Below are 18905 nucleotides of genomic sequence, written 5' to 3' on the forward strand. Positions count from 1 at the left end.
ATAATTAGCGCACGCCAACTTTTTTAATAGCGCTTAAGTACTTCAAAAATTTTCGGGGTGATACAATATGAGATTGGGAGTGGAATTAAGCTAGGTGTAAAAACACCTAAAATTTGGACTTGACCCCAGCTAATTAAGAACAATTTGGGCTTCCACTTTGCTTAATGGACTTGGATAACAAACTTGAAATTTTTACATCCTATAGCAAAGGTTAAAACCTTATTTATATTAAATAAATACCATTTAAATAAATTATATTCTATAGATACCTTTTATGGTTTATAGCAAAATTTCTAATTTTGGTTATCTCCTACACTTAAGCCACTAAACACGTTATTTTTTTATTTTTGTCTCTCCCTTTTCAGATATTTCTCTGTCATAATTACCGTATTTCATTAAAACTTCTCAATACACGTTCTTTATCTCTCTTATTTTGATACACTCTATTGTCTTTTCCATTCCCTATAAACTTGCCCAAAACTAGAGAAACTCTCACCCACACCGCTTCTTTCTTCCCCAATCTCGGCATAAACCCTAATTTTCTCTAGATTGTTGTCATTTGTTTCTATAATTAGTGTGGTAAGTATTTAAATATTTTAATTTTCGCTATTCTTGTTTATTCTCAATATTTCTACTCGCCAAGTTTTCTCTAATCAACAATATCCAAGCGTATTCTCACAATGTCTGATTCAACACCCCGCAAGTTGATTACCAGAGGTATACCCACTAAAATTCTCACTTTCGATGGGTACTCTTTCTCCTTGCAAATTACTCAAGGGGAATTGGATGCAGGTTTAGCCAAAAATATGGCATTGGAGAAGAGAACAAAACCTCGCCATGACAAGTTCAAAGAAACCCAAGTTGAGAAATCATTGAAGGAAACAAGACTTCCCATTGCGGAAAAGAGGAAAAAACATATTTCTGAAGCTTCATCTATCAAGGGGAAGGAGGTTGAAGCAAGTAAAAACTCGGATACACTGGAAGAAAAGGTAATTTTTGATGTATTCATCTGTATTGTTGATGTATTCATCTGTATTTACATGTATAAATATGTTGACTTCTCTATTTTTTATGTATATATAGTTGTATTTATAAGGATTTTCAAAGTTTCCATCATTGTTTTATTCTAATTGCAATGTCGTTTTTGTTGTATGTGTATGTATTATATGTGTGCATATATTTCTATCACTGATATCTTACTTAAGTTTATTTATGCAGTTTGTATTTAGTTGTATTTATATGTATTCATATCAGTTTTACTATGAAATATGTGTTGTATTCAGTTGTATTTATATATATTTATTCTTGTTAAATGCGGGGAATTAAGCTGTTTGTGAAAAAATAGCCTATATTTGCACCGCATATCAGTGTTTATACTAACACAGACATAGTCTCCGAGCTAAAAGAAAATTTTACTCCAGAGCAGTACCAACAACTGGGTAATACTTGTTTTGAAAATTTCTTTCAAATGAAGCGTTGTGAAGTCCAACATCAACTCTTCAGATGCTTCATGGCTCTCCAGTTAGAAGGAAGTCCTGACAATGTATTTGCAATACACGTCAATGGTACTTCATTATCTTTCTCAATAAGGGAGTTTGCGCTTGTTATTGGCCTCAAATATTTTGGTAACCCTGCTGATTTTGAGTTCAATGAAAAGGTTCCTAACCGGATTATTGAGACTTACTTTGGAGGTGCCAATCTTGTCAAGAAGAAAGATTGATAAAATGTTTTGCTGACAAGAACTGGGATCACAACAACGATAGGGATGCCTTAAAGATAGCTATGTTGTATTTAATACACACCTTCATTTTTTCATCCAAGAAAAATAGCACAACCATCCCAAGGCTGCATTTTGACTTGGTCGAGAGTGGGCGTTATTCTGAATATTCATGGGGTATAAAAGCATTTGAAATCCTGACAAAATCTATTAGCAAGAAGATGGATGCTCAGAAGAAGTACTACAGGATAGCTGGGATGCCCATAGGCAAGTATGGTTTTATGAGTGCTGTTCAAATGTTGATCCCAAAATTGCACTCCGAGTTGATAACGTGGTCCCCAAAATACTCAATTGGAGATCCACTGAAAATCAGCCAAACTTTGCTTATCTGATGAACGACATGTTCAATGATAAGGGAAACATGGTAATTTACAATTTCTATCCTGGCTAGTTTACAATTTACTAATCATTAATGTTGCATACAGTTACTGTTGCATACAACTGCATACAGTTGAATACAGCTGCTGCTGCATTCATTATTACTGCTGCATACAGTTGCATATAATTTACTAATCATTACTGCTGCCTTTATTTGAATACAAATTACATTTTGATTCCAGATTTGCATACATCCATTGTAGTAAGAATTTGATTGATTTCGTTTTTCAGATTGTTTACAAGGACATCTATCCAACCGATATAGAGCTTGTTGTTATTCAGATTCCTCCAGTAGGCGTTGTTGTTGAGAACAGTCCTACTACTCGTTCAGACAAGTCGGCAGAGGATTCAGATGACTTTACTCCTACACCTGATCTTCAGTGTAAGAAGAAACATGCTGCAAGTGTTGATCCATATTCATCACCGCCCCATAAAAAGAGCAAGGAACAGATTATTCATCCCTCAAATACAGAGAATCAATCCATGATTCCTCCTGTTGGTGTACCTGAAATTGCACAAAATATTTTACATCATAATCTGCCGGCAGATTCCAAAAATGATGAAGTTTCTTCTTTGAGGAAAGACCTAAATTCATTCAAAGAATACGTGAGTTTTTTATCCACTTATTAAACATTACAGTGTAGTGCTTAACATTCGTATATTTTTGGCGCACTTTTCTAATTATTTCTGTCTTGCTAAGGTTGTGGGTGAGTTCAAGTCTCTGAGATCATTGATCAACGATAACTTTAAGAAGCTTTCTGACCATCTTCAAGACAATCAGCAAAAAGAAATCTTACACCAGAGAAAGGACACCATAGGGAGACGTGATGATAGTATTGAAATTCCATATGTGCCATCTTGCAAGATATACCAAAAGGTCATAGATAGACTGATACAGCTGTCGGCGATAATGTTGAGGTTTAACATTTTTTAACCTCTTTAGTATATGTTTATATCTCCTGTTTGCTCTTACTCAGATTAATTATATATAAAACAATTTGTAACATTATGAAATACAAGTACATACAGAATATTTCAGTATTTTTAATTATCTTAATCCTATATGCATTTGTATTTTCCTGACTTTATTAATACATAATTATTGTGATCTTCGCATGTTGTATATAGATGTATTCATGTATATCAAAATATGATACTTGTATATATTTAAGCTTCCTCTATACTGTGTAATGTTATTACACAGTAGTTAGATGCATTTAAATACTGCCTCAAATACAACTGTATTTATATGTATTTAGATGTATTCTTAACATGTAGTCTGATGTATTTAAATTCTCCTCTTAAATACAGCCTCAACAAAATACAAATTCAAGATCAAATATGTATTCTATTTATATATATTTAGATGTATTCATACAGTCAGTTACTATATGTATATAGGTCATTTATAATACACTAACATTGATGTATACGTCTAACAGAATATAGTGGTTAGTGCTCTTTTTGTGGAGTCAAGAGTGGTGGGGAATACTAGATTGGAGGTACCCGGCAACATACCACATATAGGCCAAGAGGGTGTATCTACAGATTACTATGTATCGCAATTTGAGCTGGACGACAAGTTTCTTCCAAGTCAAATTCCAGAAACTAGAATTGTGGTACACAATAGTGCAAAAAATATTGAATCAACCCCATTACCATCTCATAGGAATAGGCGACCAAGTAGATGGTATTCTTCGCCTTACGAGTCTAACTTCGACTCCGCAGGTTAGTATTTTATAAACTTATGATCTATTTCCCCATGGTATTTATAATGTTTAGTCTCTATTCATGAATTCAATGAACAACAGGCACCTCAGTAAAATTGACCCCCATATTTGAAAAAAGACACCCTTTTGAGGATGATTCAATAACGGGGCCACATCCTACATTAATCATTCAGGAATACGAGAAATGGGTTCGTGATGGTCTTCTCGCTAGACATGAACAGAAGTGAGTTTTTTCCCCGGTATGTCTATTATGTATTTATATATTTAAAATGGATATAATGTTTTTTATATCATACTTGTAGAAGTAATTTGGAATATCATTACAAGAAGAACAAGTCAACACTTCATATACCATTGGATTTTAGAGTTGATCAAGTCAATTCAAAAAATTGGTTTTACCTTCTATCGTTTGTCGGTAAACTATGGGATGACAATGTAAATTTTAACCTTTCCAACTCTGCTATAATTCATTTCTTTAGGATTGATTTGTCTAATTGTATAATTCACAAATTGAGCTCTCACACAAATTTGTACTCAGATGTATCTTTTACATCTGATGTATTTAAATGTATTCAGATGTATTTTTAACAGTACTTAGTAGTTGTAAATAACAGATGTATTTAACTGAATCGGTATGATGTATTTAATGGCCTCATTTGCCTTGAATAACAAATATATTTAATTGTATTCAGGTGTATTTAAAAGTACTGAGTAGCTTTAATAACATTTGTATTTAACAATATTCAGTAGATTTGATAACAGATGTATTTAATTGTATTCAGTAGCTTTAATCACAGATGTATTTAACTGTATTCAGATGTATTTTAACAGTCCTCAGTAGTTGTAAATAACAGATATATTTAACTGAATATGTATGATGTATATAATGGCCTCATTTGTCTTGAATAACAAATGTATTTAACTATATTTAAATGTACTTTAACAGTACTTAGTAGCTTTAATAACAGATGTATTTAATAGTATCTGTATTATGTATTTAACTGATTATTCATGATGAAAATTTAGTTTCTTTTCCTTAATTTTATTCATTGTACTAACACTATGTTATTAAATTTCTATATAGCATATTAACGTCATATTCTACTATCTGAGAAAAAAGGGAAAGTACAACCAAACAACCAACTTCAAGTATACAACTGTTGATTGTATATTCAAGACAAGAATCGCAGAAATCTTCGACATGTATGCTGATACAGATAGTAATGAAAATGTAGTCAAAGAAGAAGATGTGGCATGTGAGTACATAAGGGGCACAAATTGCTAGCTAATGTACCTTGGCATACTGTTGATAATGTCTTTATACCATTCAACTTGAAGGACAAACTACACTAGATATTAGTTGTGGTCTCATTCAAGGAGAGATGTATCAAAGTGTATGATTTATACAGATCTGCAGGTCATGATGCCTATGTAGCTTCTGAGATAGATAAGCTTGCTAAGCTTGTACCTCTGTATCTATCAATCAGTGGCTTTTACAGAGATAGTCAAGGCATAGATTGGTCTACTTACTCAGCATACACTGACAAGTCACATACTAATCCCTTTGAAGTTGTTTTCATATCAAATCTGCCTCAACAAAAAGCTGGCAACATGTATGTCTTCAATTATCATGCTTGCATCATTTTAAAACTCTAATTATATGAATTATTTTTAATTGTTTCAATCAACATTTTTTAAGGATTGTGGGGTACACGTTGCTGCATACGCGGAGTTTCTGAGCACTCTTGGTGAGGTTCCACAAATAACATTTTATGCCAATCTACTCCGTCAAAGATATGGTGCTCTCCTCTGGAACTATGATATGCGGAATATAGACATTGATGCCATAAGCGAGAATGAAGCACCCTCAAAGATTGCTAGGCAAATCACGGAGTCAGATTCAAAGTTACAGATAGTGTTAGAGTAGCTTTAGGTGAATGTAGTTTTGGAAGGTTGTTTTAGGTGAATACTGTTTTTTGAATAGTTTTTTGGTGAAGATGATATTCAGTTAGAAAAAACTATGTTTTAATCACTTTATCAACAGTGTTCATATATGACCATTGCAACTTTTCAATCTATATTTCATTGTTTTGTTCATAAGTATTCATGCTTAATCTACAGTTTCTATTCGTATGTATCTTACAGGATATATTGATATGTATTCAACAGGGCGTATAAGTATGTATTAAGATTCAATCACTTGTCTTGTATATCAAAGTTAGAAACTGTGTGTTACAGGTTTATACGTATGTAATCAACTTGATGTATTTATTTCACTTAAGCAGGTTATATTCATACTTATACAAATCTATAAGTAATTGTATTCATTTGGTTTGATTTTTATAGTCAAGGCAGACACAATGTATAAGACAATTTGTATTTTTGTATGTATTCAACATTGTATATTAGTATGTAATAAGCTTTAGTCGTGTGCATTGTATATCCAATTCAGAGACTGAATAATACAATTGCTATAATTATATATTCAGCAGATTGTATATGTATTTATTGAAATTGTTATATAGTTGTATTCAGATGTATTGTGGTTGGTTATGTATATATAACTCAGCTACTGTATATACTAGATTGTCTAAGTATTTGTTGAAAGGTTGTATTCGAATGTATTTAACACAATACTACAACTAACTATATCCAGAATTTATTCATTTAAAGGTTCAAAATGATTTATTTCACAATGTCATCAGAAGTAATGACAAATCGTTGGAGCACTAATACATGTCAGAGTGTTAACTAAATCCTACGTGGAGCATTTCTACACGTTCACTTATTATGTCCTCCCTACCCACATATGCTAATTGAATGTTGATTTTTCGGCTATAGCAATTCACTGAAAGGTTTATCGCGCTTCTTCTTTGGCCTTCCAGGAGGTCTTTTCCATTTAGGTGGTAATACAACTTCCTCTGTAACATATGCTGATATATTCCATTCATTTCTGTCCGGTAGTGGGTACACAGGCACATCGTATGTCATTACAATAGAATTTGGTTTGTAATAGTTAGAGCAAATCTTCTGCCATTAGAAACTTGCTCTTCAATACAGCCCAAGCATGTGGGCATGGCAACTCATCAACTTGGAACCTCCCGCAAACGCATTTTCTCTCTAACAGGTAGACAGTGTAATTCCTCCCTCCATCAGTAACCGTATGTAAGTATCAGTCGATGGTACCACCTACATTTAAACATAGACCTATAAGTTTTGAGCACATATAAACAAAAAAATCATTTATATACCATAGAATAGACATATTAAATATACAACAGTATGAATTAAATCAAATATGTTTTGAATACAAACATATTTCTGTATGTATAATGCAGAATTATTAAGTTAAATAATGCATCATATATGCATAATACATAATTATTTCAGTTAAACAAATGAATTTCTGTATGTATAATGCAGAATTATTCAGTTAAATACAACTAAATACAGAAGAATACATCATTTATGTAGACCGACAGACTATAAACTATAATTACGTCTTATTTTATGAATACACTGTTATACATCTAAAATATGGTTAACTTTAGGCAGCTGAAAAGAAACAAAAACATTATAGGACTTTGCATGATAATACAACTGAATACATATACCTAAAAAAGGTATATATTATTTCAGAAAAAATTAAGCTATCTAAAGAAAGAGCTAAATATATGATATAATTACATTAAAATAAAGCTTACAGTCATGCGTGTAGACATTGCCTCATTCAAAGTCAGCATCTCCTGGTATTTTTTTCCAAGCGTTGTGTAAGTCTATGTAGCTTCTTTGCGGTTACTGCAATTCCAACGTCCAAACTTCTTCCTAACTTCTTCGAGAAAGTCGTATATTGGCAATTCCCTCGCTGACACTAGTGCGGCATTGATTAACTCAGCAATATTTGAGGTCATGGTCCATCCCCTGTTAACAGGTGCATACAATCTAGCCCACTTTTCGTATCCAACTAACTCCAAGTATTCTTTCACCCTAATATCTACCTTCTCCACCTTCTCCACCAGACTGTCAAATTCAGGTTGTGTGTATGCTTTTGCCATCGAGAAGTATATCTCGCTCAACTTTGCATGGCTCTTTTTGAATTTCTTATATACGTTGTTCCATATATTCCATATACAGGTAAAATGCGGTACATCTGGATACACTCTCGATATAGATTTAATGATACTCTCATTTCTATCTGAAACGATGCACATGTTTTCCCTGTCACTGTATGCTATCTTGAATTGCTCAAAGAACCACGTCCAAGCAGCATCATTCTCTGAATCAATAACACCATATGCTAGTGGCAATATATGACCTGTAAAGACAATTGCATGTTATTTCTATCCTGGCTAGTTTACAATTTACCAAAAATTAATGCTGCATACAGTTACTGCTGCATGCAGTTGAATACAGTTGTTGCTACATTCATTATACAGTTGCATATAATTTACTAATCATTACTGCTGCCTTCATTTGAATACAAATTACATTTTGATTCCAGATTTGCATACATCCATTGTAGTAAGAATTTGATTCCAGATTTGCATACATCCATTGTACATATTTTTAAAATATGTATTTCAATCTTTACAATATTAACAAAATGTATTATAATTCACGTACTCACCTGCACCATCCAACGTGCTGGTTGAGACGAATGTCCTGGCGTAGTAAGATTTTAGGTGACTTCCATCCACAACCACAATGGGTCTACAATGATCAAACCCCTTTATAAAGGCATACAAAGATATATACACATACATGAACTCATTTTTGGGCGATTTTACCATTCTAATGTGCGAATCTGGATATGTCTTATCCATTGTATATAAGTATCTTGGTAATTTTTTGTATGAGTCAGCCGGTTCACCTCTCAAAAAATTTATTGCCTTTTCTTTAGTCCACCACGTCAACATATAGCTAACATCTACACCTAAATCTGATTTCACATCATCAATTATATCCTTTGTGGTGTATTTCTTCTTATGATTAGTAAGCTTGGGCCTAATTATACCACCTATAAGGCTGCTACTTGCCTGTCGCTGCTCATACACCTTGTCCTTCAACGGACATGTATGCTTATCAATGAACTCTCTCACTTTGAATAGTTCTGATTTGTTAATGCTCGAAGCCTTAAACCTCCATTCACAATCTTTTGACATACATAATAATGCATAGCTGCAAAGAATTTATCATTATACATATGATTAGCATAAATGCTTACAAAACAAATCACTCATATACCCATGAATACAAATACGATTATATTTATTTGTGCAAATAATACAACTGAATACACTTATAGTTATTTGTATACAACTAGTAAACCAATGAGGAAAATAATGAGAGCCACTGTAATAAGTTTATACAATTAAAATACACAAGAATACATGTATTTGAAGACCATAAAAAAATAGTTAACCACATAAGTGAAGATCAATTGTCTTACAAATATGCATAAACACATCAACATATAACTTACAACTCCAACCATAAATACAAAATACGACAAAAAATAAAGAATAATAAAATACACTCAAACCTGACATAATTAGACCTATCAACCCGGAATTGAAACCTTTGAGATATATCATAATGCTCCACCACCTTTTTCAATGTTGCCTTATCCTTATATACTTGTCCAGTCATAACCTCCCTTTGATTAGTTTTTGAAATTATCAAATCCTTGTCCAGTTCGAATACCCCAATTGCTTGTCTTGAGTTGACAAAATCTAGTGCAAGTGTATTATCTGTATCGGAATCATACCTTTGAACTGATTCGTCTATTTGCACAATGTCGCCTTGAATTAAACTACCTCCGGATACAAGTTCTGTTTCAATAGTTGTTATGCACAAAGGATACATCCCGAATTCTATGTTCTCTTTTTTCAACTCTACATACACCCTGTAACCCATATCATTGTGTATTTCCATTGGCGTGCAATTTCCTTCTACTTTGTATTGAATTTTAATGGTTTTGAGCACAAATCTATGCCCAGTTGATTAGAAATTGACGCAACCAAATCATTATACGATGCATACTCCTTTATCAGTATTCCCTCAATTGAATAATCGACGTAATTGCTCTCAATGTTCCACTTGCCAGAATGCCGAAACAATACTGTTAAACTTGCCATATGTATACAATTGTATCAATCGCAACTTTTCGTTGTTGAAAATAGAACTGGGTGCACACTGGAACTACAGAAAAAAGGGAGAACTTAAAATCCAGATGTTGCTCTGCTTTAGGTTATTTTTTCCGATTGAAAAACTTTCGTGAATAGAGGAATACAGATTTATGGTGCAATAGTTTGTGTTAGTTGAGTTATATTAGGAGAATATCAGGTAAATTGATTTCCTTTCCGTTTTAAACCAGTTGAAAGGTCCATATTTTATGCTAAAACGTTACTGTATTTTTTAATACACCTGGTAAATACAGTTGAATACATCTGAAGATTAGTTGACTTCCCTGATTTACGCCTATTTTTGCTATTGTATTCATGAATACATTAGGTAAATACATCAAATACATGTAAAAAATATCTATAACACGTAATATAACAAACGGTATCTATAAATGACTAATTACTACTAAAAACAGTGCTTTATGAAAATTTCTCAACAAACTTTAGCTTAGATGAGCTAAGCCCAACATTCATCTCTAAAAGGTGAGTAAAAGGAATTATCGTCTCTGAAACAGTGACTAATAATTTCAGTATAAACTTCTGTTTCAGCAAGTAGCATATCATAAATAGAAAGAGATTACTATGATCACAACGTACAAGAACAAGTTGATCATTGATTAAAATGTAATAAAATATGAGGAAAATCATAACTGTATTCATTATTTGTAGTAAGAATTCATGATTGTTAAAGCACTAATATCAAAAACCAAACTGGTTTAAAATCTATTTGGATTCAAAAGTTAGAATTTTAACAAGCTAAAGTCAAAACTAATCCTATAATTGGCCGGTATGGAGAAATATAAAATCCACATAATTTTAACTTTAATTAATACTCCTTTCATCCCAATTTATATGGCATACTTTCCTTTTTAATTTGTTCCAAAAAAAAATATCATATTATTTTACTCTTAATGAGATAATTTAGAGGCACTTTGTATATGACTTGTTTTAGATCACAAGTTTCAAAAAAGAAAATCTTAAACTTCCGTACCCCGTTGTAAATCGGAAAAGAGGGAGTTAAACAATTTGCTATAATCCTTCTTCTATAAATATGAAGACTAGCAATTTTATACTAGCATGTTAAAGAGCACCGATGAGATTAACAAGTTCTAACAAATCTGTCTTATTTTGCAAAATATTGAAACTAAATAAGGAGTACTTACGCGCTAAAAAAGCACGTACGTTACAAATATTACTAGGTTATTACATGTGATGGTGTCGATGGAAGTGATGAGAATTGGCAGCTTGCTTCTGGTGATTATTCTCAAGGTGGTGCTGATGTTGATTATTATGGAGATAATTTGTACTTCCATTTGCATTATTTTCTGATAATGGTCTACCCATTTCAGACCACCCTTTACTAGGGTTTCTTGTCAGCTCTAGCAAGGACTCCCTCACATGATCAGCTTGAACCATTTCATTGTCCCTTTTCTGGTTTACATACAATTTTCATACTCAATATTAATGAAAACAAGAAGAAAAAATTTAAAACTTGAAAAATGTGAAGGAATGCCGTTTAAGCTTGCATATTAATGTTAAGGAAGTATTACCTTTGCTTTTAATATTATATTTGTCTTTTAAGGTAATGGTTTAATCATAAGAGTATTTGCCTCAACTACCATTAATTTATCGGGAGAAATTCAAAAAATAGCCAGATTTATAACTGGTCGTTCAAAAATAGCTCAGTTTCAAAAGTAATTGAAATTTAGCTACTTTTCATGTAAAGATAAATCTTAGCGAAAACTCTGTTCAAAACTCAGAAAATACGCCAGTATATTATACTGGAGTTCCAGCATAAATATGCTTGAACTCCAGCATATTATACTGGAGTTCCAGGATAAGTATGCTGGAACTCCAGCATAATATGATGGAGTTCCAGCATAAGCATAATATGATGGAGTTCCAGCATAAGTACACTAGAACTCCAGCATAATATACTGGACTTCCAGCAAGTATAATTGTCCAGTATAATATACTGGAGTTTGGAGTATATTATACTGGAGTCAGCAAAGTATATCGGTCCAGCATAATATGTTGGAGTTCATACACAGGTGCACCGAACTCCAGTATATTATGCTGGACTAGTCTCTGTTGTAGCAAAATATTTACTATTTTTCATTGACTTCGTAAACGCTGCCTATTTTTGAATGATCAGTCCGAAAACTGATTATACCGTGCTATTTTTACTAATTTATCTCGTTGTTAAACGTCCCACTTACTTAACACTTCATTAAGTGGAACGGAGAGGGAAAATCTGGAAAAAAGTAATATATGCGTTTTGTTTTTTTTCTAATTACAAATATTTTAGAATAAATTCACAAAACGACTAATATTTGAGATGGAAGAAGTACAATAAAAAGGGTTTATGTAAAGTATGAGAAATTCCTCCAACAAGTTATAGTATTTTTTTTGTTAATACTTTTCCTAAAGTAGACCTTAATTTTTCTTTTCTTTTTAGGTTGTGGAGTAGGGGGTGGGAGTGAGAATTGTTGAAGAATAGGTTTGACTTACTTCTACTTTGAAGATACTTGATACCAAACAAGTATGCCTAGTTGCATTTACATTTGTAACCGCCAAGCCCAATGAGTTCAAAGCCTCCAATATCCTCACAAATCCACCTGCCTTGTGCTCTCGAAACACCTTCACAAAGAACTCATTCCCATCCAATTGTGCTACTTCCACTTGTGGCTGCATATCAATAAATATATCTTGCATTCATACCATTGTAGACATAATTGAAAATAAAAAAACTTCTATTTATAAGGAGTTTAACCTCTATGCACTAACAGTGCGAAAAAAATTACATTATCATGTTACCGGGAAAAAAACCCTGAACAAGTTAGTATATCCTAATAATATACAACAACAATAAACCTAGTATAATTCCACAAATGGGGTCTGGGGAAGGTAGTGTGTATACAAACCTTATCCCTCCTTAGGCAGAGAAGTTGTTTACGATAGACCCTCGGCTCAAGAAAAGCATAGTCACAACATAATTAAAAAGAAATACAATAACGGGGAAGCTATGAAAAAAGCAGTAACAACTATATGTTGATTATATAAGAAATATAGTACTGCTATCAGTGTTTATAAGTTAAATCCGTCTATAAATAAACAACTTGTACCTCCATTTGCTGCAGTTTGTCATTGTCTTCTACCTCTTGATTTTGTCTAGAAGGATCAATGCTGCCATTGGAATTAGCTGATATTCCTGTATGACTTCCATTTGAAAGTTTTACATTTTCTGATTTAGGCCTGTTATTTTGATCACTTCCATTTTGGCCTAAAACCTCAGGCTGAACCTGGTTCTGATTCCTACCACCCTGATCATCATCTGAATGTTCTTCAAGCTCAAGCTGTAGATCTTTCACTTGCTTTTCCAATTCCATCACATATTCAATAGCATCTCCAAGTATTGAAGCTCTATCCAACTGTATACATAATTTTGACGATAATTATTAACCAATCAAGAATTCTAACATGTATATAGTTATGTTGCAAACAAGGACCCAAAAAAGGCAGCCCGGTGCACTAAGTTTCTGCTATACGCGGAGTCTGAAGAAGGGTCGGACCACAAGGGTGGCAGCCTTACCCTACATTTCTACAAGACTAGCATATGTGCTTTTTATCAACTAAGATTACATTAATATTACCTTAGAAATTTTGGGAACCAAAGCTCTAAGAGCATAGAGCCTTTCATTAAGTTTCTTCCTTCTTTTCCTTTCAGCCACAAGATTCTTGGATTGACCCTTTCCATTTCTCCTTCTAAACTTAGGATCATCTTCATCTTCATTTTGATCACTATCCGATCCCGAATTAGATCTTCCATTATCATGTTGTTTAACAGATTCATCATCAATTAATCCAGTTTGATTACTACTATTTCTCATCATTTGCTTCTGTAAATAAGCATCCATTTCACTCATGTACTTATTCTCCATTGAAGTTGAAAAATGTGTCACATCGCTTGTGTTCTGATCGAATAACATTGTCGTTGTGTTGTTTTCGATTTCTGAGGTGTTGTAAGTATTGAAATGTGGAAGGAAGTTCATTGAAGAAGTATCCAGGTTTTTTCTTTTAAGAGGGAAATCATATGATAATTGATCTGAATGGTCTCTTGATGTAACAGGGGAGACTATTTGCTGATAAAGATTTTGGGAATTTGTATTGTCATCTCCATTTGATGGGAATTTATGCTGCTCCAAGTAGATGTTGCATTGAGTTGAGACAAAGTCTATGACTTTCTCATCTTCTGGTAGCTGTCAAAGTTTTTAATAGTGGTAACGTTAGTCGTTTATCCAAGGCTATTATTTACAACAATAACAACAATCCAGTGAAATTTCACAAGTGGGGTTCAGGGAGGATAATGTATATTCGTCCTACCTTATGAAGATAGAGAGATTGTTTCTAATAAATCACTCAAGAATAGTGAAAAGGAAGCAACAAACAAACAATAGCAACAACAAGGTAATAGGACAACAGAAGCAAATGGCACAGCGTGTAATAACAAAGATCTACGAATACGAAGATACAAGAATAGTACCAATACTACTGATAAAAATGATATATGTGTTATAACAAGGAACTACGAATAGGAAAATACAAGAGTAGTACTAATACTACCGGTAAGACTAGGAGAAACTGTCGACTACTTGTCAACCCACAATCCTAATTCTCGACCTTCACACCTTCCTCTCGAGAGACACTGATATGCGGGTTAGAAGGTGTGAGAGGTCGACCATGGCGGGTCAGAGGAGGGGCAGACGGAAGCCTAAAAAGTACTGGGAAAAGGTGATTAGACAGTACATGACATTATTGCAACTTACCAAAGAATATACAAGGCTTTTATTTGAATAAGTTAAATCAAATTGTACTCCTTTGACATAATATTGGTGGAATTTACACTAAGTAGAAGGAAGAAAAGTAGCAACAAGTGAATAAGAGGGTGGAGGGAGGAAGCATATGTTTTACTTGTTTGGCACCGAATAACTCAAGCAATCCAAGAGGAGATGGAATCAAAACTTTGGTTCCAATTATTTCCTGCAATTAGAATCAAACAACATTTTGTACAGAAATCAGGTGCTTCAAATGGAGGTTTATAATTAACAGTAAAGAAATCAAGACTTACATTAGACACATTTGATTCTGAGAAAGGTACAAAGTTCACCCATTTTGCTTGATTAGAAAGCAAGGCCTGTGCATAAATCCTGCAATTTTATTGCAATTTTATTGCAAAAAGTTAGAAATAATTATTGGAAAAATTGACACTTGAGAGGTTTTTTTTTTCCTTTAGGAATTTGGAAACCAACACGCACAAATGCAAAGTAAGGCTGTGTACAATAAATACAATGTGATTCGACCCTTTCCCGGATCTTGCGCATAGCTAGAGCTTACTGCGCCGGTCTATTCTTTATTGGAAATTTTTTGAGAGATAGGAGGAAGGAATAGTCCAAAATTGTACCCGGAGTCTAGTGCTAGAGAAGAAGGCAGCTGAGCCAGTAAATCACAAGCAGTTGTTCTTGGATGCTGAAACATAACATCTCTACAAGGTGAGGTAGAAGAATCAGGGAAAAGTAGCTCTTGTTCACAGCTATGCATATTTTGCTCAGCTCCACCACAACAGCAACAAATCCATTCAAGAAACCTACATGACACATAATCCACAACATAATTACAAAAGAGCCTTTTTTTCTTTTTTCCCCCTTTTTTTTTGGTTGGGGTGGTGGGAAGGGAGGCAAAGGCCGATCTAGAACAGGTCCAGTAGGTTCAACTAAACCTACTGCTTTCCGCTCCTACTATGTATACATATGCAATAAAGCATTAAGAATGCATACATATAATGAAACCACGCTGTTTTGAACCTACTGATTCTAAATCTTGTATTCGCCTGGATGAAGCAGGGGCAAGAAAAAGTTTCATTTAAATCAGAGACCATGTACCTTTGATCTTCACTCAACTTCCATAAAACACAGTAATCCCAGTTTTTTAAGCCCATAATAGGCCTAAGCCTCTCCATTAGATGCATGAGTTCCATGTTTCCTATTTGGGAGAAAAACAACAAAGATTGAAATTAAATAGGATGGAAGGACAAAGTGATTTGGCAAAAGAATGAAGTACTTTCATCAGCAGATCAAAACAAAATATTAAAGTGAAAAGTGTTTGTCAACTTCTGACAGTGCTTATGAAATCATCATATATATTAATGAAGTCACTGTCTTTTTCAAGTATATTCACAACTCAAAACAAAGATAAAGATGCAAGGAATGAGAAAAACCTGCCTTAATGTAAAGATTGAGGCTTTTTTTAAGTTGCTAATGGCTATAATTCAGATCATGTTGCTCCTTTTAACTAAACAAAACAAAAGAAAATAAGGATGACAACAAAAGAGATACTAAATTAAAAGCATAAAAAGTAAAAAAGCAAAAGCTACAAAATAATTTAACTTCAGCTGATAGCTATGTTTAACTGATGATGTTTTCATTATCCAATATGTTCCCAAGTTTTCAAGAATCACATTTCAGCAAATTCTCAAAGGAAAGTCTTACTATGTTTTTCTGAACTTTTGATTAAGAAGAAACAAACACAAACTACGTAGCTAAAAAGAAGGAATTAAAACACACTTTCTCTTTGATCTGAAAATCTGCCCTTTTGTGTGGTATAGTTGTGTTTGCGGGTAGGATTGTAGTTTTTAATACAGAAAATTAATAGGTAGGTGAAAAGCAATGCATGCATGAGAAAGAGAGACGTTTGTTTGTTATGATAAGAGCGTCTAAAAAAACAAGAAAATATCTCTGTTAGATGAGCACTTTCTCACTCTCTTTGTGTTAATTTTTTTTTCTTGTAATTTAATTTATTCTGGTGTAAGGAGTTTAACGTTTATACACTGAGAAAAAATTTAAATAACTTGAATTATTAAATTTGAAAAAAAAAATTATACCATCCTAACACGCACTAGACAATTTATGCAGATGAGTCGTGTCAGAAAATCTAAATACAACAACTACTGCTACGCTCCAAACAAGTTGGGATCGGCGATAAGAGTCCTCATTCCTTTTATTTAGCTCAACTCGTATGTATTATGAGGATTCATCATGAATTCGCAAGTTTTACGCTGGCTACCAACTTACCGTAACCCTCTTTTATTTAGGCTCGGGACCGGCAATGTGAGCAAGCCCACACTGGCGAAGCTCAGAAAATCTAAGTAGTTGAAAAAATAATTATACAAACTTGTTGTTTCTAGCTATTTCTTGCTCAATGAATTACTGTGGTTTTTAACTGTATAGGCTATCATTACATTTTTAAATATCAATACGTGAAACAATTTGTATTAGTTTTATATTCTTTATTTAAGGTTCTCTTTTTAATTTAGAGACTGAAGATAGTATAAAGGAATACCAAAGGAAAGGAGAATAGTTAATTAATCATAACTGCCAAAAATGTAAATATAGAATTCTCCTCTTCTTAATAATTAGTTGTTGTTGATAGTGAATAGTTGTTGACAGAGGCATAAGAGATGAAAGATTATTGAGCAAATAGTTAACAATTAGTATAAATTAAGTTCAATCAAAGATAATTTGGTTGAAACGTGCTTATAATCTCAAAAAGCTAAAAATTAATTGAACAATCCTAGTATACTAAGTGTTACGACCTGACTCTTTGTCATCGGGCGTGGCACGGCTGTGGCAAGGATTGGGGCGTGATGACCTTATCATTGGCTTATGTACGGGCAAAACGATCATGCGGGCAACGGACAAGACATTGTCATTGAGGGCTGTTGTGGGCAAGTATTGGCCAAGGTCTTGGGACAGGCAAGACATGCTTGGCAAAGGCTTGACAATGCAGTGTTGGCTAAGTTGGGGCGGCATTGCATGGCATGCGCGCCAAAAATCAGTGGCACGGGCACTTTGGGTTATGGAAACTAAGTGCGGGCTAAGCTAAGGCAAGACGGAAATGCGGGATGATGGCAAAGGCTTTCAATAGCTAAGGCAAGGCTATGTGAAGGAAAATACAAGCAATGACACAAGGGAAACGAATGTTGACATGGGCAAGGCAGAAACTCGACCAAGGCAGTGTGCGGACGGTAGCGGCGTCGGGCGTGTGCGGAAAAATCATAGCGGCAGGTTGCGGGCAAGACATTGGTGCGGAGCAATGTCAAAATGAGCTAAGGCTTGGCACAAAGCAAGCCTTGGGCGTGAAACACAGCTGACCAAGTCAAAGGGCACATGCAAGGCACATGCCAAAGTAGTTGGCGGTTCTAGTTTCTTAACGACTTGTATCCATAACTTCCCATGATTGATTATGCTTGTATCCATTATCCCATTTCGTGTAACATGGCCTAAGTAGTTGGGGATGTCAACTACATGTTAGGAATAGATTTAGCCTTAGCCCGACAAGTGGCAAAAGCTATAGACAACAAGTGTCAATGTGTTGTCAAGTCCTAAGGGTTTACTATATGTTATAAATAGGACCTCTGGACTTAGTCAGATGGATGTGGGGAAATTTCGTGGGAAATTCTAAGTGGGAAACAAGAGTGAAACGTGAAGGTTTCAAAGTTTTTCAAAAGGGACTAAGGCTAGGCTTGGGCAGGTCTTAGTGTTGGCCAAGAACAACTTGTGTTCTTTGTCAAAAGTGGGCTGTGAACGACTTGTGTTCATAGCAAAGTGAGGGGTCCTTTGTATATTTTCGAAATTAATGCAAAGGTTGGGATTTTTCCCGTATTTGCTTGTGTTCTTATTGAATTGCTGCCAAAAATTCGTTAAGGGCCAAACTTGCTTAAATTTGGCTAAGTGTTTAGGAAATGCTGAGTCAAGTGCGTGACTTGACTGCCGCGTGGGT

At 34.0% G+C, this 18905-nt stretch overlaps 3 protein-coding genes across 8 annotated transcripts; 1 reads left to right on the plus strand and 2 right to left on the minus strand.

Annotated features, from left to right (window-relative positions):
• Window positions 1-680: 680 nt before the first annotated feature.
• On the plus strand, window positions 681-5812 carry LOC138876040 (uncharacterized). Its single transcript, XM_070154927.1, has 11 exons — window positions 681-989; window positions 1475-1657; window positions 1932-2141; window positions 2387-2761; window positions 2856-3032; window positions 3598-3883; window positions 3967-4108; window positions 4188-4320; window positions 4970-5141; window positions 5303-5502; window positions 5585-5812. Exons 1-11 carry the CDS (start codon window positions 681-683, stop codon window positions 5810-5812), a joined length of 2415 nt encoding a protein of 804 aa, XP_070011028.1.
• A 1849-nt stretch (window positions 5813-7661) lies between these two features.
• LOC104234305 (uncharacterized) lies at window positions 7662-9819 on the minus strand. Its single transcript, XM_009787844.1, has 4 exons — window positions 9428-9819; window positions 8775-9063; window positions 8513-8612; window positions 7662-8200 (listed from the first exon to the last, which is right to left on the minus strand). The coding sequence occupies exons 1-4, from the start codon at window positions 9817-9819 to the stop codon at window positions 7662-7664; spliced, it is 1320 nt and encodes a 439-aa protein (XP_009786146.1).
• Window positions 9820-11087: 1268 nt separating this feature from the next.
• Window positions 11088-16751, minus strand: LOC104234302 (transcription factor ABORTED MICROSPORES). Of its 6 annotated transcripts, none has more exons than XM_009787840.2 (10): window positions 16691-16751; window positions 16345-16418; window positions 16010-16109; window positions 15532-15714; window positions 15199-15277; window positions 15042-15110; window positions 13724-14329; window positions 13196-13501; window positions 12582-12758; window positions 11088-11501 (listed from the first exon to the last, which is right to left on the minus strand). In XM_009787840.2, the coding sequence occupies exons 3-10, from the start codon at window positions 16102-16104 to the stop codon at window positions 11274-11276; spliced, it is 1743 nt and encodes a 580-aa protein (XP_009786142.1). In that variant the 5' UTR covers window positions 16105-16109; window positions 16345-16418; window positions 16691-16751; the 3' UTR covers window positions 11088-11273. The 6 variants fall into 6 exon arrangements, with proteins under 6 accessions (XP_009786142.1, XP_070011800.1, XP_070011799.1 ...); XM_070155699.1 differs by having other exon boundaries at window positions 16349-16418; window positions 16691-16750; XM_070155698.1 differs by having other exon boundaries at window positions 16349-16418; window positions 16616-16715.
• Between the last annotated feature and the right edge of the window lie 2154 nt (window positions 16752-18905).

Source organism: Nicotiana sylvestris, chromosome 8, assembly GCF_000393655.2.
Source record: "Nicotiana sylvestris chromosome 8, ASM39365v2, whole genome shotgun sequence".
In the NCBI taxonomy this organism is placed as follows: domain Eukaryota; kingdom Viridiplantae; phylum Streptophyta; class Magnoliopsida; order Solanales; family Solanaceae; genus Nicotiana; species Nicotiana sylvestris.

Excerpts from the sequence above, each read along its gene's own strand:
- LOC138876040 (XM_070154927.1), top strand. The coding sequence starts at position 681 with ATGTCTGATTCAACACCCCGCAAGTTGATTACCAGAGGTATACCCACT. Across the intron at positions 3,033-3,597 it reads CTTGCAAGATATACCAAAAG|AATATAGTGGTTAGTGCTCT; the intron begins GTCATAGATAGA and ends TACGTCTAACAG. Across the intron at positions 4,109-4,187 it reads CTCGCTAGACATGAACAGAA|AAGTAATTTGGAATATCATT; the intron begins GTGAGTTTTTTC and ends TCATACTTGTAG.
- LOC104234305 (XM_009787844.1), bottom strand. The coding sequence starts at position 9,819 with ATGGAAATACACAATGATATGGGTTACAGGGTGTATGTAGAGTTGAAA. Across the intron at positions 8,613-8,774 it reads CGTGGTGGACTAAAGAAAAG|GGGTTTGATCATTGTAGACC; the intron begins GCAATAAATTTT and ends GCCTTTATAAAG. Across the intron at positions 8,201-8,512 it reads CAGCACGTTGGATGGTGCAG|GTCATATATTGCCACTAGCA; the intron begins GTGAGTACGTGA and ends TTGTCTTTACAG.
- LOC104234302 (XM_009787840.2), bottom strand. The coding sequence starts at position 16,104 with ATGGAACTCATGCATCTAATGGAGAGGCTTAGGCCTATTATGGGCTTA. Across the intron at positions 15,111-15,198 it reads CAGAATCAAATGTGTCTAAT|GAAATAATTGGAACCAAAGT; the intron begins GTAAGTCTTGAT and ends TTCTAATTGCAG. Across the intron at positions 14,330-15,041 it reads AGTTATTCGGTGCCAAACAA|CTACCAGAAGATGAGAAAGT; the intron begins GTAAAACATATG and ends AAACTTTGACAG.